The following is a 25,793-nucleotide window of genomic DNA, read 5'->3' on the forward strand; positions in this document are numbered from 1 at the left end:
ATATTTTCCTGGCTAATGGTGACAAAAGACTCGGATGTGACATTTCTACTAGAGATTGATCGAGGTTTCTGTTTCCCAGTGGATGTCTCTGAAAATGTCGAAGTTTGAACTCGCAAAAGCATTTTGCAAAACAAAAACGGCGACAAAACGTATTTGTAACAGCTTCATATTGACTGCATTTGAACACTGACTCAGCCCAACGGCCCCTGATGTTGTTACAGAGCGCACAGGGAGATGAAGCTTTCCGGAAAAGCAACGCAATTTAAACGGCAGTCATACATCTTCATTTCACGTGTAAATCGTCATCATTAACTGGCGGGGCTCTGCTTGTCTTCCTTTCCTCGGGAGGACCGTAGGATGATGATGGACGAGTGGCATCAACATGTGATTGAGGCGATACGGCCATAAAAGTGTATGTGCTCTTTTAGACCATTCACAAACATCATACCCTACCTTTCTCAATCTTCAGTCTCGTGTTCTTCCAATCCCATATGACTCTCTTTCCACTGTGTAACAGCAAAGGAGAAATGTTGAAGAATGTACAGGACGCCCATATAATGCAAGTGAGCAGGGTTGGTGAGCTCCAAAATGATAACAAAATGCCATATAAATGGTATGGTATAAAAGGTGTGACTTATTCAGTATATTTCTTTGAGTGAATTTTCTTTGAAGCCGTTTTGTGTGTGTGCATGTACACGTGTTTTACCATTTATTTTAGTCATTGTTTGTACTCATCATTCTTAAAGGCACCTCTTGTATCGATTTCTTCTGTATTATTATTATTCTTCTTCTTCCGTTTTCCTCTTCATCTTCTTACTCTGTTTCTTCCGCTCTAGAGTCTATGGCAGCCCATAGAACCGCTTGCGGGAAAGTTATGAAATTTGGCACACAGATAGAGGACAGTCTCATCATTAGACATATCAAGTTTGGAGTCTCCAAATCAAACTCTCTAGCGCCACCACTTGTCCAAATTTTCACTCATGTTTATGCTAATAACTTTTGAACCTTAAGGTCTAGAAAGAAAGTTCTTTCCTCAAAATTTTTCTCCCCTTTGATTCCTTAGCTCATGCCGAGTCGAATGAAAATTTAAAAATCGTGAGGTTTAGTTTTTTCGCTATTTTTAATAGTTTGTAAAACCTACTTTTTCGAACTCGTCCTAGATGGTTTGTCTGATTTTTACCAAAATTGGCTCAGATCATCTTCAGACCATGCTGGCAAAAAGTTGTGGAATTCACGTTGATTAGTCAAACCGTTCTGGAATAACGCATGAATGAATTCTAAGAGCACACAAAAATGGATGTGAGGCTATAATCTCTGCAACGGTTTGTCCTATTGAGACCAAACTTGGTGTGTGTTATAACATTGGTGTGTGTTATAACATTGGTGTGTGTTATAACAAGCATGACCTGAGGTTACCTGCACAGTTTTGGAGCAGCACCACCTAGTGGTCATGAAATATAAAAAAAAAATACTATTTTGCTTAGTATGTCTAAATGCTTTGGCCAAAAATCACAAAACTTGGAGTTTTGAAGATTTGGTGGAGCATGCAGAATCCATCCATACCCAATTTTCCCATGTCAGCCATTTTTAATTTTATCATAAAAAGCTATATTTTACAAACGCATTGGCGTATTATTACGAAACTTGGTACGTGTCTTCAGCATCACGCCCTGACACTGCTCAAAAAGTTTGGGGGCAGTGCCACCTTATTTATAAAATGCTAATAACATTTGATTAAATTGGCTTATTGTAATGAAAGTGATCTCAATATATTCCTGTCACAGCCATCTGCTGGAGTGCCCTTGCCAGCCATCAGAGGCCACTCTTCTGGACTGTTTTTGTTATTTCGGACTTCAGTTCCCGTCACTCCTTGCACTTATTAGTTCTAATTTGTTTCCAGCTGTGTGTCATTTAGTCTGATTAGTTCCCTTTTATACAGTGTTCTGTGTTTCTTTGGTTGCTGAAGTCATGTTTTCTGTTACATGTTTATGTGCTCTGAATTACCGTGTGTTTTTGCCTTGTTTTTCCCTGTTTTTAGATCATTGTTTGGGACTTAAAAAAACTACACTTGGATCCAAATTTGGCCGAACTTCCTGTCCGACATTTTGATTAATGTTGAAAACCTACCGTTTCGAACTCGTCCTAGATCGTGGGCCAATTTTCACCAAATTTGACCTTTTTTTTGACTGTTTACACCAAATAATGAAAGAAACATTAGTTTTAGTTATTTTCCACAGTTTTAGTGTCCTTACAGAAATGTGACTTTCTGACTAGCTTGTAACTTAATTTAAAGTCACTGGTGAGTTTTGTATTATCATAAATACAGAATCATCATGGATATGTGTTTGCTAGGAATTGGACATGAATGACATCTGAAATCATTTTTGTGACTGAGGAAACTCAGAGCTAATTTTGAGTTTCTAAAATGGGTGCGCCGTAAACTTTAATCAAGGTGGAGGAGGAAAGTGTTGCTGTAGTGACTGTTTAGTTTAATTAGTTTTCCCCAGAACATCTACATTCCTTTCTCTTGTTGTTACACTCATGTATATTTATGCATATGAATAATCATTTGATGCATACTATTTGTATGCATTGCATGTATTTTACTTAGTAAAAACAGCATTTATTTGACTGAAACTTTAGTCATCTAGATATTAAGATGAATGTGGTATGGTTGTGGACGAACTGCATTTTAGTCAAAATCCATTTGATATTAGTTGAATATCTTCAATATGTTTAGACTTTAATAGGTTTTTTCCAAGAAATGAACAAGAATGAACCTGGTGTCCTCCATTATTCCTATTCTTTGAAAACAAAGCACTTAAACACAACAAACTCATAAATATGACTTCAGAAGTGGGAAGCAGGACATCTACAATAGCATGTGGAGGCAACATAACCCACTAACAAAGCACTTCAGTTTATACAGCTCAATCCCCAATATTATTCATATTTAAACGGAAAAAAAAAAAAAAAAAAAAAACATGTTAGTGCATAACTAATATCTTGCATCAACTGTATGTTTTAATTAAAATGGTTTAATAAACAATAAGATGCATTTTCTTATCACTGACAAAATTCAAAAACCTGTTAATAAACATTTTCATCTGAATTTGTCGATGAGTTTAACACTGCAATTGACTACAAATACTGCCACATTAATGGTGCCATTTTTTTTTAACCAAAGCTGAGGGCAAATTTTTCAGTGAGTGACACTTTAAATCTTTCTATTTGTCACACGAAGTACTTGGTTTGGCTTCTGAATGTTTGGAATATGAGTCATATGACAAAAAAATAAACATAACTGTAAAGTGTACTAAAAGTAGTCCATGCTAGAGCTTGACAGGCAAAGTCCCCATTCATTAAGTGGAAAAGCGTTCATTCTTCAATCATCTTGTGCTCAATGAAACAAATTCCTATGAGTTTGGAATGACATATGGATAAATAAACAAGATGGAAAACTACTCTATTAAGCCGCTGCTATGCTTAAATGGCATGACTAAAGTCTACGACTATTAGACTTGCTAGGAAACGCTTAATATGCTCTGGAGGAGTCATGACACATGCAGTCAGACGTTAGCACAAGCCTTTCATTCATCTCCGTGTATCTTGCTGAGGCACATCTGCCATTTTTTGGCGGTCCCACCCCTTGGCCATGGTTCTGAACCCCTTGAGCTGCGGTGCTGAGGCGGTCTTCGCTCCTCATGCTCTTAGTGCCACCGCTGCTTCCTGCGGCGTCTGCTGAGGGGTGATAATGAGAGATTGTGTCAGAGGCGGTGGGTGCCGTGGCTGCGCTGTGATCGCTGGGTGCGGAGAGGCCAGGGCTCATTGAGCTCACCGCAGGGGGACTGTTGTCTCTCCTCTGCACTAGGCTGTGTGCTCGCTGATGACCCGCTTTTACACAGTTTGCAAGAGACTTCTCTACTGAAAACAAAGCTGCAGGCTGGGAGTAAAAAAAAAAATCAAGCGTAAAAGTGTGAGAGAGCATTAGAGAGAGACATGCAGAGAAAGAGGAGAGTGTTGTGGAGGAGAGATTTGGATAAGAACATCTAAACTGATAATATTACAACATAGGCCACCTAACTGGTATGGCCAACAGGGTTAGGCATTATAAGAAATTGGGATAATTTGCACTGTTTCCTCACCCCCACGATTTAGACTGAGGTGGAACACCCAGAAAGGAGGTTTTGATTTAGTCTTGTTGCACCCAGCTCACCCTGCTCCTGAGCTTGTGAATCATCACGTGTATGATGTACATGGCTCTCGGCACTAGTAAGGACCCTGCCTCACTACACACTTGAACAGTGATTAGTTAATTTTCGGTGACATGACCATGTACAACATTGTAAGACATCATCGCTGTTATTAATCAGCAACAGGCAGGACCTACATCTTTTTGATATTATTCTTTATGCTCTTTAAACACATTGTTCTGTTACATATCCATGCAACATTTCAGCCAAATATTAATTATTAATGTAAATTAGATGTGCTCACTACCTGTCTAGTAGTGTGTGTTTATGCATATATATATATATATATATATATATATATATATATTTTTTTTTTTTTCTGTTTAGTTATAGCTGGTCAAAGTAGTTTTAGTGATAGTTGTTCATGAGTCCCTTGTTTGTCCTGAACAGTTAAACTGCCTGCTGTTCTTCAGAAAAATCCTTCAGGTCCCACAAATTCTTTGGTTTTTCAGCATTTCTGTGTATTTGAATCCTTCTCCAACAGTGATTGTATGATTTTAAAATCCAACTCATATGCAACTATTATTCTGAACAGAATGGAGATGTTCATTATTTTGCTTTAATATCATATTTTTGTTTAATTTAGTACTGCCTTTCAGAGGCTACAGAAGATACATACATGTTTCCCAAAAGACAAAATAAGTGAAATTTACCCTGATATTCAAATGACAAAAGTTTTCACCCCCCCAGTTCTTAATGCGTTTTTTAAGGATTTTTCTGAAGAACAGTTTAACTGTTCATGACAAACAAGGGACTCATGAACAACTATCACTTAAAAACACACACACACAGAGCTGTGGATCATTCAGGAAACAGCACAGTTTTAAGAATCAAGCATATGTAAACTTTTGAACGGGGTAATTTTTATAAATTCAGCTATTATGTTCTCTTGTGGAGTATATGTAAACGTCTTTTATGTGAAATATCTTATTCAGGCCAGTACTAAATAAAAAATAGCATTTCTATGACCCCTTTTATTTTGGTAAAACAATTAACATTGTGTAGATTCTGCAGATTGGCTTGTGCATTTTATGTTTTGGGGTTCAGAGATGTGATGTAATTTCCGGTAAGGGAGTATAGTGAGCATCGATGCTCCCTGGTTTTTGCAGTGCATTGTGGGATTTTCCAGGGAGCGAATGCTCTGTGGACTAGAAGAATTTTGTGATTGAGACTTATTGACTAGTGCCCTGACTACTGAACTAGGATGCTGATTGAGACACAGCCCACATCTAACCCACAACACACATATAATAGACTGCAGAGTTTACTTCTAGTTATTATTAACTTACTGGTTATTTGAGTCATGTGACACAAACAAATGAAAAAAGGAAAAAGATGAGATGTTTCCAATGGATTTGTGATATGAAGATAAGCCTTGTCATTTATTTATTTATTCATATATTTTTTGTTAATAATTGCAGGTGAAACTTATGTACATGTAAAATATTGTATAATACATATGTCAACTTATTATATGTAAAGAATATATATACATCCTTTTGCATATAAATTTAATGTACAATCTGAATGTGACCAGCTAATTTTGTTCATTCTGGCATAGTTATAGATTCATAGAGAATAACACCAAAACATGAAAGATACAGAGAGCAAGCTGTTCATAATCAAACATGAACTGTGAGATACAAGTAGTTAAGGTCAGGTATGGAAGAATTTTTGCAGTTTGACCAGAAATCGAAGTCATCTGCGTGTTCCAAATTACAACCTGCTTAAATGGTGTTTGGAAAGAGTCTTTAGAGGCTGGCGTGTAACTACATTGTGAAAGTGGCATTTAAAGAGGCAGCCAGTCCATCGATCCACTGCTGTCGATCAACATGACACAAACACAAACCAGCACTCACGACTGCACATCCTTATGCCTTCCTTGTGTTTCTCCTTAGGTAGAGGAGAGGTTCTGCTTTTCAATTGTCTTTAGACCAAAGGTTAAAATTTACAGCTGAGAAAAAAACACAATGAACATCCAGGTATGCATGCAAGGAATGCAAAGCCTTTTCTATGCAGTAAATGAATCATTATCCTCTTCATAAAAAGTACAGTGATCTTGGAAAACGCTTGAGATCTAGCACATGGCTTTGCATTTGCACTTTGTTCCTGCCTACGCAAGGCCGTTGTTTGAAGTCTTAATTAAGAGTGTCTTAATTAGTCTTTGCCTTCTTTTTCTTCTTCTTTTTCTCCGTGTCCTCCTGCTGACCAGCTGACGGCTTTTTCCAGGGCAGGGCGTTGTAGGAGACGTACGCAGAAATCAAATACGTGGCCATCCCCGTGTATCCACCTATAATCAAACACAGCGGCTGAATCAGCACAAACAGGCAGAAGACATTGACCGAAGCGCTGTTGGGCAAATCCACTCGGCCGTCCTTGCTTGCCTGTAATACGCCTAAGAAATAGATCAGCGCCATGGCTGGGTAGAAAGCTAACTCTACCATGGTGCCAGCTCTCACATATGAATGCGTCGCAGCTAGTGGGGAATGCGATATAACGACAGCACTTCCTTCGACCTTTCATCCGGCAGCTGAGGTAAAACATTACCTTCTTGCCGAGATAACATGCGCAGGCATGTTTTCAAAGACCGAAGTGCAAGTTCCTCTCCCAACATCAGGAAGCCCCTAGAGAGTGACCTTTACTCTCTAATGGAGTTTGAGAAGGAGCCAACAGCCGCCTGCAGGGCTGCTAGTATTAGCATCAAATACATGAAAGAAGACAGCCGAGAGTCCCCAGCTTCCAACACATGCTTGGATTAGTCTAGTGCACTGTGCTTGGCAGAGATTAGGCCGTAGCAATGGACTGCTTTGAAAAAGTCCTCAACCACCTCTATTCTTTGCCAGGGACTGGAAAACACACTGGTGGGAGGAAACAAAAAAAGGCAAGAATTGCTGCTGCTGGTGGAGATGTAATTTATTCATGAGCGTTTGCCAGCCGTTCGCCAGCAGCTGATGGCCCTTCCAGCACCTGTGAGCTGTTAGATTGTTATCTTAGACTCCTATTTAAAAGATGGCACCACAATAGATGTGATGTCACACAAATTCTGGCTTAGACGCCAAGCAGGATGGCAAGTATAAGCCTGTCTGTTTTTGACCCCCGGACCTTTTCACACCCGTATTAATCATCTTATCAAGACCTTACAAGGGTCTTCATTTGGACCTTACCCCTTCAATTCCCTCCATTTAATTGCACCCAAATAGGCCTATTTCTGGCCCCGTTGACGCAATGTGAGAAAAACACAGTAATTAAAGCCCCAAATCACAGTGAATGGTGCAGTTTGGCTGACATTATGGAAAACATTCTTTTTTTCCTGTCTTTGTTCTCCATGGCAGCTTTGCCTACCCATCTGGTGCCGGTTACCAGTGTGGAGATCCAGTTTTGCGGCCCATCCTCACCCTGGCATTGCCTTCAGATCACCTAACGTGCTTTTGTTGGCACTGGATGTTAATTAGTATTTGTCACAGGGTCAAAGTTGAATACGGGCACCGGTTCTTCTCGTTGCTGTGGTGCTGAAGGCACCGCATGAGGCTCAATTAGACCTCAAAATCAGAAGCACATCTGTGGGTCCTCGCGTCCACCCACACCCCCACCCGGATGCCTGGTTTGCTTTAACGTGGCCTTTACAATCATGACTCACTCGAGAAGGGAAGAGGAGGCGAGGGTGGTCGTGGTGCCAGTGTGAGGCTGTTTCCCTGCCCATTGATCTCCAAAGTGGCGCCTGTCTCTCGCCCAGGAGCTTAAGACCACTCTACTTAAGTCGTCCAAGGAAAAGGGATGAAAACAATCACTTTTGCTTTTAATAGACTTGCATCGTGGGGAAGAAAAAAATGTGGCTGCGAGGATTCTGCCACGAGAACTTTGTGTGAATTTACTGCATTAGTACATTTGTTTTGTGAGCTGGCGTTTCTTGGAAATGGTGATTTAGCTCTGAAAAGTGCTGCTACAGTGGGTCTATTGAAAAAAATAACAATATGTGCTACCTTTCTATAAAATAAAAGAAAGGGCATGTTATTTGCATGTTTTTTTACAGTTCCCAGTAAAAAGAAAGCGATTAGCCACATCATTATTATTTTTTTTTTCCTCCATAAGATGTTTGAACAAACACTGAACGTTGGACTTTTAGGCAATAGGAAGAGTGTTTGCAAATAATGGCTTGCTTTTATGTGGTTGAGCTGCTATTCAACAAGTTTGCCTTTTGGGAAACACTGAACTTGTTCACTTTGGCTCGTGGGAGCTGTCCACGCATGCTGGTGCTGAATTCATACACTTTCTAACAATTGTAGGTCAGCGCTTTGCGTTTTTACACTAAAATGGTGTGAATTCACAATGGAGCTTTTGATATTTGTTGGACTAGTGTCTTCTTGAAAAGACGCTTTTGAGTACTAATGCAATAGATGGTGCTATGCAATTTCCTGATGCATTAATTATTAAATTAAAAAAGTGTATTTTTTTTTTTAATTCAAAACAAGAGTATACTCATTCCCAATCTCTATTTCTCTCTCACAAAATTATTGATGTATTTTTAGAATTACACATCTTTCCTCTGCAATAGAGAATGGAACACCGAACACTGAACATTGAGCTTTTAGGCAATAGGAAGAGTGTTTGAAAATAATGGCTTGCTTTTATGTGGTTGAGCTGCTATTCAACAAGTTTGCCGCTTGGAAAACACACTGAACTTGTTCACTTTGGCTCGTGGGAGCTGTCCACGTGTGGTGGTGCTGAATTCAAACACTATCCAACAATTCTAGGTCAGAGCTTTGCTTTTTTACACTAAAATAGTGTGAATTTGCAATGGAGCTTTTGATATTTGTTGGACAAGTGTCTTGATGCTTTTGATTACTAATGCAATAGATTTTCTGATGCATTAATTATGAATTGTTTTTTTTTCTTCTTTAACTTCGAAACAAGAATATAACATTTCCCAATATCTATTTCTCTCTCTCTTCTCAAAATTATTGATGTATTTTTAGGATTACGCATCTGTACTCTGCAATAGAGAACACTGAACATTAGGCTTTTAGGCAATAGGAAGAGTGTTTGCAAATAATGGCTTGCTTTTATGTGGTTGAGCTGTTATTCAACAAGTTTGCCATTTAGGAAACACACTGGCTCTTGGGAGCTGTCCACTGGTGGTGGTGCTGAATTTATACACTTCCTAACTATTTTAGGTCAAACATTTGCATTTTTTTTTTTTGTTTTTTACACTAAAATAGTGTGAATTCACAATGGAGCTTTTGATATTTGTTGGACTAATGTCTTCTTGGACAAGACAGTTTTGATTACTAATGCAATAGATAGTGCTACACAATTTCCTGATGCATTGATTATGAAAAAAAAAAAAAAAGAAAATTTCATTTTAGTTCAGAACAAGAATTTAATCATTCCTACTTTCCCTTACTCTCTCTCTCTCTCTCTCTCTCTCTCTCTCTTCTCTCTCTCTCTTTATTAAAATTATGGATGTATTTTTAGAATTACACATCTGTCTTCTGCAATAGAGAAAAGTGGCGAATGCTACTTTCATCAGCTTTAACACAGAATCAGCCTCATTAGTGGAGGGTTTGCATCAGATGGTTAATCTGCATTGGATTATAATGTAAACACAGAATAATATGTGACTCTGGACCACAAAACCAGTCTTAAGAAGCAGAGGTATACTTATAGCAATAGCTAAAAATTAAGTAAAGATCATGTTCCATGAAGATATTTTGTACATTTCCTACCGTAAATGTATCAAAACTTAACTTAATTTTTGATTATTAATATGCATTGCTAAGAACTTCATTTGGCCAACTTTAAAGGTGATTTTCAGTATTTTTATTATTATTATTATTATTTTTTTTGTCCTGTCCTAACAAACCATTCATTAATGGAAAGCTTATTCAGCTTTCAGATAAAGTATAAATCTCAATTTCAGTTTTGTTGTCCAGGAACACATATAGAAGACACTGAGGCAAACATTATAGGAACAATATAACCAGGTTTGAGACAATTCTGGATAGATAGAACTCTAAATTCTGAATGGATGAGCTGATGGACACACAAACGCACATACACCTGTGACCAAACATCAGTTGAATTCTGTGTTAATGTGCCAAGTTGCTATGGCAACCTTATAGCAACTATAGGACAGAAAGAAAATATTTATTTATTTCCATTATTTATTTATTTTTAAATAATGAAAGATTGTTATAATGATGAAGTTGTTATAAAACCAGTTTTACCATCAGTGGCCAAAAACACTCCTTACCCACGATAAAATCAGCTTATGATATATAACGTTGTCTTTTGGCACAACAGATTTTTGATTCGGAATTATTTACTTGTAAATCAGCCCCTATGCAGCGCTATAAGAAGATCGCGTATGTTTAGTGTAGTGGAGAGCGCGGTAGTACGCATGGGCGTGTTGAAGATAGTAGGGAAGGGCTGGAGAGCGCTGGATGCTCTTAACGAGCGCACATGTAGAGCACTTGATGTGCAGAGGAGATCTTTCTCTCTCTGGTGATGAACCGCAGCTGACCACCAGATTCTCCAGCCCAGTTGTAAGCGACTTTCTCCCGACTTACCCCCATTAAAGTTTCTTGAGTTGTAGGGGGGGCTCTTCGTTAATACCCTGGCCTTGCTAACTCCGGGTTGGTCCGAGAGGGACCGTGAAAGCCTCCGCGGGGCCAGGCTGCGCGAGCCGTGGAACTGCCCCGAGCCGCGGGCGCTCATGGAGGGAGACATCATGGACAAACTCGAGGACATGGCTTCGGTCTACGAGTTCGACCCGCTGACGGGGAACATCCCCGCCACCAAAGTGGAGATCACAGTTTCGTGCAGGTAAGAAAAAAATAAATAAATAAAAAACGGCGTCCGGTGTGACAGCACGCACAGCTGGAGAAAAAAATGCGCGTACGTTTACGCCTCTGTTAGAATAAAACCTCATTCTGAATACGCTAGCCTCGTTTATAGTGTAATTTAACGAAAATAAGTTATCCAGAAAACTTATAAATCTGTCGGGAATGGCTCTGTGATGAATAGAATCTTCAAATGTTGCGTTACAATAGAGCATGAAAAGCGTGCGTTTGTAACACTGTCTAATCTACGAGAGATTTTTTACATTCGTGTATATTTGTGCTTGTTTGTACCGACAGTTGAGGGGATTTTTGTGAATTAGGAAGTTTTGGTTATGGGTGGGGACAGTTGCCACTATTGGCAACCAATGTATGCATGAATAATATATAATGCTGCTTGTTTAAAGTGTTAAAACTGTTGAAGAATTTCTCATGACTGTACTGCATACAGAGAATATGCATTCAGCATCTCATTTGCCTCACAAACACCCGACTGTTATTAATTTATTAATGCAAAAGTTGTGAGTTCGTTCAATTATATGTATAAACGCACGTGTTTTTCTGTGTTGAGATGCTAGAACATCTGTGGTGAATGCATGCACAATATGCTCTGCTCTTATATTCCTGTCTAGCTATTGTCACAGGCTAAACAGACTTATTGAGTAGCTGCACTCATTGATTGATTGCCTGTGTAAACACTCTTTCATAACTGAACTGAATTTAGATTAGAAGCACTGGGTCACATATGTATTACTTCTGCTTTAATTGCTTTTGATGCATTTTTGTTGTAATATTGCGCTGGAGAGTAATGGACTTAATGTATCTGGATTATGTAATCAGACTACAAACGTCAAGCTGGTTATTTAAATTTGGATTTTTCTGATTGTGTCCCTAAATTTTAAAAGAGCTGCCTGAGCCAGAGGTTGAAATAAGTTTGGTAGACCTTCATGAGGTTTTTGAAAGGGTAGCAGACAGACATGATCCCAGCAGCTACTTTGAAGATAGAGCTGTCTCGTTCCCCATTTGACCACATACAGAAATAACTTTCAAGAAGACACATGGAAAATATCACTGAAATGCAGTCCTTGCTTTGCAAAAATGCCCAAAATATATGTACCTAGTATAGCAGTCTAACTAGAATTTGCTATTCAAGATTTAAATTTTTTTAATGCAATGGAAAAAGTTGCAATATCTAATAAAAAACATAATCTAGCTATTTTACAGTTTCAATTTGTGTAATAATGTGTAATCAGTTGTATGCTACATTTGAGATATACGATTTTAAGTGCAAATCTTTGAGATGTTTAAGTAATCTCAATGCAGAGCAGTAATATTTCTTTCCAGTTTCTTGATTTATAAGTCCAGTATGAAGATGTTGTTGCAGCATGCATTATAAAAGAAAACTGGTCTATGTAATGGTGCCTGATTCAACCGAAAATTTCACTCATATGAATATTTATTTGTATAATCAAAATGGCATGCTGGAAGTGGCAGTCTTTGGTTCACTGGTTAAATACAAGCATAAAGACATAATTTAAAAATGAAATTCCGGAATTCCATTGTACAAAAGTGATGATACATGAAGCAGATTCCTGAGAGATGATTAATTGGATTTAAATGAAAATGAATCTCTGTGGATAAGTGCAATTATTTTGTGCCAGGATGATTTGTCTTGATTTGGAGTTACTTGCAGATAAAGGAAGCGCGAGAAGTCATTTGTGCACCGTGATTTATAACTGCCTGCACCTGTGGACCATTTGTCCTTTTCCTGTCTACTTCAGCATGTATTGCTAACATGTCATTGATAAATAGTGGACGATATTGATTTGCAGGACCCTTTGAGGATAAACTGTGAGTGAAAACACCAATGAATAATAAGTGTGAAATCCTTTGGCTAATCTCCAGTACTCTTCTATTATATGAGTCATACAAAAGCAGCATTTTATTTTCTTTGAGAGCCTGGAGCTATAATGAATGGCAAGAAAATAATGCTATTTCACTTTTACAATATACTTAATACAGCACATTATGAAGTAAAGAGGGTGTGGGGATTGACATACTTATATCAGCCTGAACAGGAGAACGAGGCATCAACACGATTCCACTGGTTTCATGAAACAGGAGCTTCATTTACCCTAGAGACCTCGATTGGCATTCCCGTCACATATGGAGCTGAGAGCTGTTGTCATAGAGTGACAAACAGAAGGATCAGCAGATTAAATCTATAATGGATTTCACCAAGTTTGCATTCAAAGGTCCAGCCAAAAGACTCCATTACATCCGACCGGTCGTGTGACGGTTATGCGATTTGAAGCTAAATGAAATCCCAGTGTGGCAGTTTGGATCGCATGGTGGTCTTTCAGTTTAACCTCTTTTATTATCAATGAGATGTGTTCTTTCAGTGCACGACTTTAAGCTTAACATGGCAGCGATTCCTCTACAAATAAGAGACCGTTACCAGAATGCCAACCATTTTTGTTCATTCAACATTCATGCTATAAATGTAAATATTATAGTTCCCCTTAATCTAAAATGCCCAACCCACCTCTTTCTGTTTATATAGCACATCCAGAATCTCTAACTGGTGGCTGTTTGGCACCAAGAAATGTTTTGAGCTGATCAGTGTGATCAGAGCATTGCTTGCTTGTGAAGAGTGTTTCTTATTTATTTATTTTTTTACTTACTGTAACTAGACATGTCCTGGTTTTAAATGCAAGCGTTAAATTATTCAATGTCTTTTCAAAAAAAAGCTTGAAAGGGTTGTGGCGCAAAGATCAAACTTGTGTTGATTTGTATTTGTGCTTTTGAGAGACTTTAGAGAGACGAGGGGAATGCTGTGATGTTTTTCAGGTGCACGCTGGGGTGTGGCCCCTCTCGCTTTGTTCTTTTGTGATAAATACTTTATCTGTAAAGTGTAAGATTCACAAACGCACAGTCTGTATTTGCCACCAGAGACCGTACCAGTTTTATTACCCCAGCTAAACGCAAACATACCTGCGATATGGTTCACTGTGCAAAGAATCCCCTCTGCTTTCATATTCTCTGTGCATTGTGGGAGGCGTGATGTTTGATGATTGATTGCTTCTAGCAGCCAATCACAATGCAGATAATCGCGAGTGTGAAATGTCAGCGTGTACCTGGGGACAGATCTCTCAGAGCCATTTCCCTCTCCTTGCGGCTGTTCAAACCACCCAGATATGATGATTCACAGTTCTGGATCCTGGAGAAAATAAAAATTACGACCTGTCTTTTGTGTGTAATTACAGTGATTTTAGAGCAATTGCTGGTTGCCTCATTAAAATCCCTGTCACAATGAAAAGGCATCAAAAAACTGTCAGAGAAAGACCCTCATGATGATTTTGCTCGGGGTGGGTGAGATAAGGCTGGGATTACTGTAGCTGGATAAAGCGGAAGCCAGATTACACCACATGCAGTTTGAGACTTTTCAAGTGCTATCGACAATGGGAACGTCAAACATCTGTTTTCTTTATCAGATGCATTGCTGTCTGATCACAGAGATATGCTGCCATCAAAAGCAACACCAAACTGCTTTAATGGCCTTCACTTGAAGTCCATGAAGTTGAAAATATAGTTCCCTTGTCTTCATTCTGCTCTGGTTTGCCCGACTGTCTGTTATTTTCAAAGTCTGAAACTTGAAAAACACATGAAGTACACTATTAGAAATAAATGTTCCAAAAGGGTGTTTTTGCAGTGATGCCACAGATGAACCATTTTTGGTTCCCCAAAGAACCTTTCAGTGAACAGATCCTAAAAGAACCGTTTTGAAGAACATTTAAAAAATCTAAAGAACCTTTTCTGCATTTGAAAGGTTCCATAGATGTTCAAGGTTCTTCACAGAACCATTGATGCCAATAAAAAAACCTTTATTTTTAAGAATGTAGCTATTATTTAGCTAAATTTTGAATAGAATAATTTGTAGCTTAGCTAGTTTTTTTTTAAATAGCTCATCTGCAAATGAGGTGATTTAGACTATTTATTCCCTCTGGAGAAACCTTGTTTAATTGTCTTGCACGAAAGGTAGTGATTTATGGATCGCACCTTGTGGGTTTTGTAGCAACCACAACTTTTTGGATATCATCCAGGGTTGTAACCACTACAAGTGATCCATTGAGCACCGATGCTTCATTCTCACATCTCGCAGAAATCTCATATTACGCAAGAGTTTCTGAAAGCTTCTGCCATGTGGTTCAAGGTCCCCTGAGAGTATCCTGACCTCTGGCTTTATTTTCTCCGCATTAAACAGTTTCTCTCCAGGTTGCTACGCTGGGCAGTTTTGCGGGCAGGTGGCATCGCTTGTGCTCCACTTCTCCCATTTGTAACCCTTAATATCTCCTTCGGTTCACGCTGCCCTCTGCTAAATACTGAACTGAGTGGGTGGCTTTCAAACTTTTAAGCCTCTCTGCAGTCTGCGAGGGGCCGTTAAAAAAAAAAAAACTCTCTTTATAAGAAAAAGGAGGAATGGAGAGAGAAGCAAAGTGGACGTCTTTGAGGTGAGCAATGTCGACAGCCTGCCCACATTCTGCAGTCACTTTAATGACAAAAACATATTCAACAGACAATCCGCCATGAAGATGCAGTCCACTGAAGCACCGAGGAAGTAAACAAGAAAAAACTCAAACCAACGGAACAAAATGCATTTCTTGAATTTTTGTCATTGTCGCCGATAAGGATCACAGAGCGATTGATGTTCAAAGCGGAGGCGGTGACAACCTCAGAAACCCCAGCGGAGATCTAGTCCAGCCTGAGCTGTTATGATCACAAGAAACATTGATTTTTCTGATCCTCAGAGATCTGACCCTTGTTCCCTGTATTCTAACATGTGCAGGCACATGGCAATTGTCAATCTTGACTCGGTCTCTCACAAATAGCTGTTCAGTATGGCTGACTGGTGCTTTTTATTGGTTTTTCTGATGGACGTGGCAGAGATGCCGTAAATAACTTTGTCCAATTGTTCATTTTCTTGGTCATGGTTGCCATGCCGGCAGAGTTTTCTTCATTTTGATTTGAAGCAGAAGAGCCTCTCTCTTGTGAATCATTTTAGCGAGTGTGTTCATGAACCACTCATCTCTACTGATTGTTTTCTCATGTAAGTGATTTTGGAAAGCATTCTCTACAAATCCATGTCAAGTTGGGAGCTAAAATCCTTTGTTTATTGCAAAAGTCATGCTGTACTCTAGGTGTGACCTTGCAATGGCTTTCTATATTCCATTAAGTTGAAGAAAGCTTAGTGCCTTTTGCACAGATACAGCTCGACCATATTAGTATTGATTCACCAAGTTTTTAAGTCCTAATTCAAGGTAATTACTGTGGCAAGTCAAGGCCGTAATCATGTCTTGAGCACGTCACATTTGTTGTAAAAAGTATAAACAAACAGAACGTTTAAGGAAATTCTAGGAAATTCTAGTTAGGAAGTAATCACTTTGAACTATTTGCAAATAATATTTTAAAATATGCACACATTCACTCTTATTTGTATGCCTAATGTCAAAAACAAAAAACATTTCTTGTCTTATCACATTCAGTTAGGCATGAATCAGTTCAAATAAAACAGTGAGTAGTTTGCACACTGTTGTTTAACATCTCTGATGTAAAATTGTTGTCGAATATTTAACATTTTACTACTTCAATCTTACTTTACTCTCTTTCAGCTTTAGACTGACACTTCATGGTGGAACAAACCCCGCCTACTTTAATCTGATTGGCCATCTCAATCATTTTGACATTGATGAGCACTGTTAGACCGTTGAGGCTAAAAATGTCACTTTTAAACCTTTTTGTCAACTTATAAACAAAGCGCTGCTTAATGGAGTGCAGCAGAGCAGTTAAGAATTTCAAATATTGAGGGACAGTTTGGCCATTTCTAATTATTGGATGGAATTTGTTCCCCTGAGTGTCTATGGTAGTTATGTCCCTGACATAAGTAGTCATTGTTCCCACAGATGGCATGCCTGCAAAAAAATGCCAAGAACTGGCTGAAATGAACAAATCTGATTGGCTGGCTTCTAGGATTGGGACACAAGTACATTCTTGTGTAATCCAATTCGTAATGAGTAAATCTTGTAAACTGGTTCTTTGGTAAATCAAAAATATACTATGTGACCAGTATAGCCTGATTCCTGAACAAATGACTCTTATAAATGGTTATTTTAGTGAATCAATCAGCTTACAACTTATGTTGTACTTATCCTGTGAAACTACAGTTCGACAAAACAGCTCAAACCCGCAAATAAGGAAGTTAAAGCTGCAAATTTTTGTGTTTGCAATTAAAAAATATATATATAATAAGTGATCATATCATGAATCCATTTTCCAAACTGTGTTTTTGGCTTATCCTGAATCATTACAGTACAACTATAAGAAGTTTTTATATTCTGACTATTTGTGACCCTGGATTTTTTTTCAAATTGACATATGTCTGAATAAACAAGCTTTCCACTGATGGATGGTTTGTTAGGATAGGACAATATATGGCCGAGATGCAACTATTTGAAAATCTGGAATCTGAGAGTGCAAAAAAAAATCTAAATACTGAGAAAATCATCTTTAAAGTTGTCCAAATGAAATTCTTAGCAATGCATATTACTAATGAAAAGTTAAGTTTCGATTTATTTACAGTAGGAAATTTACAAAATATCTTCATGGAATATGATCTTTACTTAATATCCTAATGATTTTTGGCATAAAAGAAAAATCGGATCATTTTGACACATACAATGTATTTGTTGGCTATTGCTACAAATATACTCGTGCTACTTAAGATTGGTTTTGTGGTCCAGGGTCACATTTTGGACTGGTTCTGGTATACAGGTTTGAAACAACATGAGGGTCACTTAATGATGTCAGAATGTTCATTTTTGGGTGAACTATCCCTTTAAGTGGAGACTGCTATTGTAAAACTTCTATAAGTATGTGTTCTGTAAGTACCTATAGTGGTATCATCAGTTTCAGATTCATCCACTGCAAACCCTAGGATTGTGATTGGTGTTGGCTTTTACTTGCTGTCGTGGTTTTTGGCTAAAATAAATGGCAATGTGGACCAGAACTTGTGCCAGAGACTATAGTTTTAATGACTTGTGAACTTCTAGACATAGTCTGTGCAAATCACTCTTAATCACTAATGACTCTTTGATGTACATCCTTAATTTGTGACAAACATGAGTTCCTCTTTCAATCTTCTTTCTATTTCTCTGCTATCCAATTGGCTCTTAATGCACTTCCTCCGTTCCATCTGGCTTTGACTCGTGCAGAATCTCTTCCTTTCTCTGTCAAAAAAGGATCTGCCTCCTGTTCTTTGTGGCTAAATTGACCAGACGCGACTGGCCGCGTGGACTCTTTCGCGAGCTGATAAATGCTCCGGGCCGAGCGAGAAGACCGTGAAACTGAAAGGAATGCCGACTGTGGTGGCAGAATTGGATGTGTGTGGGACAGTGGGACGCCCCTACGCTTCTGTCTGTCTCATCACAGTCACACACACACACACACACACACACAGACAGACACACACCTGACTGAGAGCTAGTGGAGCATAGTGGGACCTGGTTATAAATGCAGACTGCCTCAAGACCACCAAAGAGACAGGTCTGATCTGGAATACAAGAAAGATGGTCTCATAATGAGTCTCAGAAGTTATAATTAAATTACTGGTGGATGAAAGGAGTTTGACACCATTGGGCTTGAAACCAGTGATGTGGTTCAGCTAATTTAAACTTGTTGGGGGAAAAAAAAAAAAAAGTCAACTTGTGGAACACAAAAGAAAATACTTTAAAAAATGTTGGTAACCAATGTTAGAGACCTTTGTACAATATATATATATCTATATATATATATATATATATATACAGTATATATATATATATATATATATATATATAGTACAAATTATTGTAACAAATTATTTATTTATTCTTTATTATTAGAACTAGAATTTTTTATACTATACTATCAGAGCTAATCAAGTGCTACCTAAATTATATGTATAAAAAACAATGGACTGCTAAAACCACTTTATATCCAGTGCCTATTTTACTGTTCTAAATAATGCAATACGGCATTCAAAAATATATGAATATTTGAAGTAGGGCAAATTAAAATGTCTCATTCACTATATAACAAAATAAGTGTCGTAACAATGTCCTGTTGCTCATTTAGTGTCATTAATATTAATCCAATTAAAATTACATAATGACTAATCCAGATGTTATATACTAATGAAACAGGGCTAAAGTGGTATTGAAGCAAATGTGTAATGCTTCATTAGCATTGAGTGTTGGAATGATTAATTATTTTGTGGTTGAGGCTGAAAAAGCTGGTTTTGGATGTCTCAACCAATCTGCTTGTTGAAACATGTCATTTTGGCTGGCAAAACTGCGTTCACCAATGGTCGTTTTCATTTTGTGCAACATATGTTTCCTGACGGGCTCATCACGTGAGCCGTCGCCGTGTTCCCCCTAGCTTGATGATGAATTAACAACATTAGGTTTTGCTTTATTAGAACGAATGCGCTTGCCAAGGCAGAGCATGCTGGGTACAGCTGTTAAACACCAGTGAGTTTAGGAACATGAAAAATGTCTTCTTTTATTTTCCTATTGAGTCAATTGCTTGGATTTGCATTGTGGCCATTTCGGATGCTGTAGAAGTTTTAATGGTTAGACTTTCTCATGTTTGTACCACTGCGTTTCTGTTCTGTCTATTGCATGCAGTTTGAGATTAGATTTGTGACTCTGCATCAGCCAGATATATCTGGCTCTTATTGCTGTGAGAGTTAGTCCCTCACTTATAAAAATACTATAAAGTTTCCAAAACAGGGTTTTGGCAGCAATGCCATAAGAACCATTTTTGGGTTCTCCAAAGAACCTTTTGGTGAACAGTTCAGAATAATTTTGTGCTATAAGGAAATATTAGTGCAATGGAAAGAGTTTGTGAATGTTAAATATTCTTCATAGAACCATGGAGGCCAATAAAGAAGAATAATGTGCCTGAAGCCTCAGGTCTGTATCAGCAGCACTGGGATTTTGGGTGAAAGATTTCTGAAGCCTCAAGTGCCACTCTTTATTCTAAATTTAATGTATTTAGACATGTATTTAACATCTTACCAAGATGAGAGAAGTATTGCGCACAGTATGTAGGAGTAACTTTGGCCTTCTCACTAGAAGAAATTTCATTCTGTGATGTAGGAGTCTAGAGACACATAAATAAATGGTGTAATAAATATATTAGGAGGTATGAATGTGCAAAATATAGATCAGACATGTCTTAAAACTCTCCATGAATGATTTAAACAAATGTTCTTGCTTTAATCAATTTAAAAAACAATCAACAGCATTTGCAAAATGCTGTTCATTACCACTGATAATAATTTGGCCTCGTCTCTCATTTTATAAAAATAAGTAAAAATTGCTTAGGAGTTGTCCTTTTAGAATGTACGTTTACAGTATAAATCCTGATGGGTGTACAAGCAGAAATGCAAAGCTTATTACTGTTTGTATTCAAAACAGTATGACACTATTCTTTATAGAACCTTGGACTGAATGGTTCTTTGTAGAACCAAAAATGGTTCTTCTATGGCATCGATGTGAAGAACCTTTTAAAGCACCTTTAAAGCAAGAGTGTCCTTGCCCTATAGTCTTCTATATAGCGTGCATTACTGAAAAACATCCAAAACATCCAAAAAGCCTCCGTACCAGTCTTAAAATAGGTTAAAGCTGGTGTGAAAAAATGATCATCAAAACCAAATGTCACATTTTGCTTTAGAGAACAAGTGTGTGGGTTTGGTGTGTGGCTTTGGCTTTAAATTTGAGGCTAGATCTGATCTATTTGCTGAGGATTACACTGGCAATCACTTGCATTGAATGTGATTCAGCAGTGTCATGGTCAGAACAAAAAGCCTCCAACAATCCTCCAAAGCGTAGCGGCGTAGTTCACACACTCTAAAGATTGTTCAGATAAAAGCATTTGTGTAGAGCACTTTTTTTTCTGTTGAGTTTTATATAAGATGAAGTTTCAGTTTACAAGAATGTTTTATAAATGAGACTCGTGGGCTGGAGATATGTGACATAGATTTACGAGAGAGTAAGTGAGAAAGAGGGAGACAGAAAGACAAGGACAGCAAAAATGGGGAAAGAGGGGGTTGGAGAGCCGAGATAAGAGTTGTAACAGTAGCTGGGGGCAGGGGCTATAAAAAAAAAAAAAAAAAAACTCAGAGAGCCCAAGCCAGACCCTTAAAACAGATTCATGGAAAGAAAAGCTTGGAGGACAAGACAAGCATTCTACAGAGAGCTGGAGCTCACTTTGAAGACACTTGGCAGGTGTTGTAGAGATGTTTCCGCCACACGCTTTACTGCACTTCTCCTGTTCTGACCCATGCCTCGTTCTTTAAGCATACAAAGCTGCAGTGCTGAGGTGACCCATAAGGCTGTACAGGTTCAACCAGCTCTGCATCAATGGATTTGAGGACAAGAACCATCAAAATGACCTCCTGTCTTCTGTAGAGTAAAAAAGAGGATATTTTTAAAGAATGTCCTTGTTGCTCTTTTTCATGCAATTATAATGATTCATTCAGCTACAAAATAGACGTGTATAGTGTTTTTTTAATGAATTGCTTGAGCCAATGATTCAGTGACCCATTCATAAAGATGCTTAGTTCCTGAGTGAATTAGCCATTTTAAATGCATCTGTTAAATTAATGAAACAATGACTCACTCAGTTTAGTTTAATTTTTAAAGTATCATTTATTTTTTCACAACATTTCATATTTTTATATTCAGTATATTTTACATTTAAAACTTAAATCGTATAACATTATTTATTCAGCTGTAAAGAGTGTAAATACCAATGCCACTTTAAATGCAGCTTCTGTGCCTTTGTAGTGCAAAGATGGATTTGGTCTAATTTCATTTGATTGGCAAAAGCCTGAATTTTAAGAATAAATAAAAAATTTTAATGAAAGTGGACACATGCATTTAAAAAGGTTAGAAAAGTTGCCTTTATCTTAAAAAAAGCCCCTGGAAATCATTTTAAATATCACCCCTCAATGGAAAAGTTCTAGAAAAGTTTCTATCATTGCTAATAGGTTTGGGATTATTTTTCAGTTTTTATCCTGGTTTTAATGCATCCTGCAAAGTGCCCTCCTTTTTGCTGTTATAGAAACCTAATGGAAAAAAAGTATTAAAAGTATTATGAAAGTAGCTCATATGAATTCTGTGCTGCATTCCAGTGATCACGAAACTTAAGTAATCAATCAGTCAGTAAGTCCTGAGTGAATCATTTAGATCCATTTTGTAAACTGAATCAATTCATCGAAAAGATCCAACTCAAAAGATTGATTCATTCAGTGGCTTTATAATTAAACCAGTGATTCACAAGTGAAATATATGTAAACTGGAACAAACTATTTAATTTAAAAATCCAACCCAGCATGCAAATATTCCTACCGGCTACTATATAGTAGGTGAAAAACAGTGTACGAAAAGAGTAGTGTGTACAAATTAACAGTATTCTCAAAGCAGTGTCCCAGAAATACCCAGATGACCTACTATTTCTGGTGAGATTCTAAAGTGTGCATCTGATGGGCACTTTATTATCCCATGAGGCCACGGGAGAGGATTTGGGAATGGCAGCGAAGCCATTCAGCTGATGCCGTAGGTCACATGACAACATAAAGACTGTACGTCCAAATTTCATTCATAGTACACATATTTATACTACTGTATGTTAAACATACTTTTTAATGTGATTCAGGTGCAACTCATATTAAGGCTTCATTCAATGACCGAATCGTCTCGACAGTCCAATTTTCATTCACTTTTATCATGTGGAAAAAAACTGTCAAAAATGTACATTTTGTGTTCCATGGATGAAAGAGAACGACATGGGTGAGTGAATAATGACAGATGTTTCATTTTGTGTGAACTATCCAGTTAACGTTGTTGCCCGTTAGCTGTGTACGTGATGTGGTGTCACTTTCCTCCTCTAGAGAGTTGTACCGCCACAGTGCTGCATTGATACATTCTGCAAAAGGCAGGCCTGCCTCTGCATCTATACCTCTGACATTCCACACACTGCATGGAAAGCCCCGGAGGGGCAGCTGGCCGGAGTGAATAATTAAATAGATGGTGGGAAAAGCATACTGCGTGGGCATCCAGATCGATCCAGAAAGTCCAGGCTCTGTTTGCATCGCATTGCCGGACACATGTAGAGTTTTTTATTAAAGGGATGAAAGCCAATTAGGCCTCACGGCAGCCCGGCCCCAACCGCCACAGACTGCGCCATGGGATTGACTCATTCTGATCTGGATTACTTAGAAAGAAAACTCAGCATTAGCATGCAGAGAAGAGGAGAGAGACTCCAGAGGTTTTCCAGAACGGCGGGGACATGACTGGACTTGAAGATTGTCTACACTCACAAGAAGTTGGGTCACTTCAAGAAAAATCATTTTAGCTGAAATATTGTGAAATACGGCATATAACTGTGCTGGTCTCTCTTGAGAGCCGGGACATAATTGCTTCTGGGATTGGAGAGGTTTAGTTGTTGTTGTTGTTGTTGTAGCAAATTGTATCTATCCAATATCCATTATAAGAGGCTGCCCCGACAAAACGCCTGTTCTTGGGACACATAATCAGTCATGCACTATGGCCTCAGATATCAGTTCTAATCTGTACGTTAATAAAGAGATCATTCGAGCGATATCAATAAGCAAACATCGCCATATGCTGCTGTATTTCTTGTCAGATGCAACGCTCCGCTACGTACGCACATCATTTGCATTTTAGATCTCAAAGGCTGCTATAAGGAGGCCGTCTATTGTGGTTTGCATCCAAGATGAAACTCGAGAACTTTAGCTTGTGTGGGTGTAGCGGCTCAGCGAGTTCATCTGAAAGTGTTGCAATGAAAGTGCATTGTGTTATGATGCAGTCAGGCTTTATTTACATTGATTTCGATCTGTGCTGACAAACAGGGTGTTGACAGCAATAACTGCGCTGATGGCGCCTCTTCGGACAGGCTGTTTGCAGCTCTCTTCTGTGGCGCTCACTTTTAATAATGTCCCCAGTCCTTTGATGTTTCATTTGTCTGATGAGGAGAAGACTCAGTCGGTCCCTTCTGTTGTTGCACTTTCTGAATCTTCCTCTCTTGACTCAGATTTCATACTCTACCTCTCAATTTGGGCTCTGACATCCTTCTGACAAATCCAACAGTCCTGTGATAACATCAGTTTCGGAGTTGTCATGGCGACCCGTTGAACCACTCAGAGAGATGTTTGATGTGAGTGAACCGGTGCTTACAGAGGATGGGAATTTTTGCAGATTTTTTTTTTCAGTGTATTCAGCGTTTTAAGATTGAGTGCGATTTACGGCAATAGAAAGATCTTGCATGAGATGCTGCTATGAGGTATAATCAACACTATTTTAACCTGGCATAATGACTGTTTTGACTTTGAATTGTTTTCCATTTTGGTGGCAATGTGCTGAGTAGCCCTGGTTACAATGAAATCTCATTGATGTAAAATCCCTTTCCATAGAGCTGTATTGCAAGTCAACATGACATTAAAGGAGAAGTCCACTTCAGTCGTAAAGAAATTATGGTTTTTGAGGAAAGCATTTCAGGATTTTTCTCCATATAATGGACTTCATTGGTGCCGCGATTTTGAACTTCCAAAATGCAGTTTAAATGCGGCTTCATAACGGCTCTAAACGATCCCAGCCAAGGAAGAAGGGTCTTATCTAGCTGAAACAATTTACTCAACAAGGGGGTGAGTAAATTATTTGTGAATTGTTGTTCTGGAAGTGGAGTTCTCCTTTAAAATGGACCCTGTTTTCCTTGTTAATATACAGTAAGACATCATGAATGTACTGTGAATGTTTCATTAATATACATCGTTCTGAAAAGAAAAGTTACTTTTTAAAGCTTCACTATGTAAATTTTTCGGATATCCATCTTGCAGAATAGTGGAGCCAAAAACCAAAAGACACAATCACTAAAACAATGTTACTTTGCAGGCAACTTTTTATGTAGTTCTATGCAACCAGGCCAAAATGTCCAATTATACAACAAATGTCTAATGTTTTAGCTAATGCATTTTTGGCTGAGAGACAAAAAGCTATACAGGCATGGTTTTCTGAAACCTTGCTGACAATTATTGTAGTAATTTGTTATTTTTAACAATAATAGAGAATACTCTTAACAATAGATTTGACAAAAAAAAAAACTTGATATTCAACCTCCACATCCCGCAAAAATGCTCTAAAAGTAGGTGTTTCAAAGGAGGAAAGCCACTTTAGACCAAGGAGTTTTATATCTTGTAGCATTAGCATTCTGTTCATCTCCATTAGCGTTCCTATACATGTCAACAGCATTGCAGTAAGCCTTGGAAGAATGCAGTTTGAAATATGCCATCAGCTCGTGGACACTTAGTTCTGTTGCCAAGTAAAATAGGTTGCAAATATGGTTTAAAATGTACTTTAAATGTAAGAATGTAAATATATTCTGATGGGCTGTGATTGTGTTATACCCTGCAGCATTATCTCTGTCAGTGTGGGCATGTTACATCCCTCCTGGTTCAGTCACAGCGTTAGGTTCTGGTGTTTGTAGCTTCAGTATATTGTTGTCGATGTTTCACAGTCTTGTCTTCCTGTCTCATGCTGCTTAACAATTCCGTTTGTTCCGACAACTGATTTTCCAGCTGTTGCAG

General features: G+C 38.2%; 1 protein-coding gene across 1 annotated transcript in view; it reads left to right on the forward strand.

Moving 5' to 3' along the window:
* The first annotated feature begins 10,673 nt into the window (after positions 1 to 10,673).
* cpne5b (copine Vb) overlaps positions 10,674 to 25,793 on the forward strand; it is a 119,745-nt gene continuing 104,625 nt past the window's right edge. Inside the window, exon 1 of the mRNA XM_051122691.1 lies at positions 10,674 to 11,075. Within this exon, the coding sequence (XP_050978648.1) occupies positions 10,966 to 11,075 (110 nt within the window). The 5' untranslated portion in view covers positions 10,674 to 10,965. The remainder of the gene's footprint in view (positions 11,076 to 25,793) is intronic.

The sequence above is a fragment of the Labeo rohita genome, chromosome 11 (assembly GCF_022985175.1).
Source record: "Labeo rohita strain BAU-BD-2019 chromosome 11, IGBB_LRoh.1.0, whole genome shotgun sequence".
NCBI classification, from domain to species: Eukaryota; Metazoa; Chordata; class Actinopteri; order Cypriniformes; family Cyprinidae; genus Labeo; species Labeo rohita.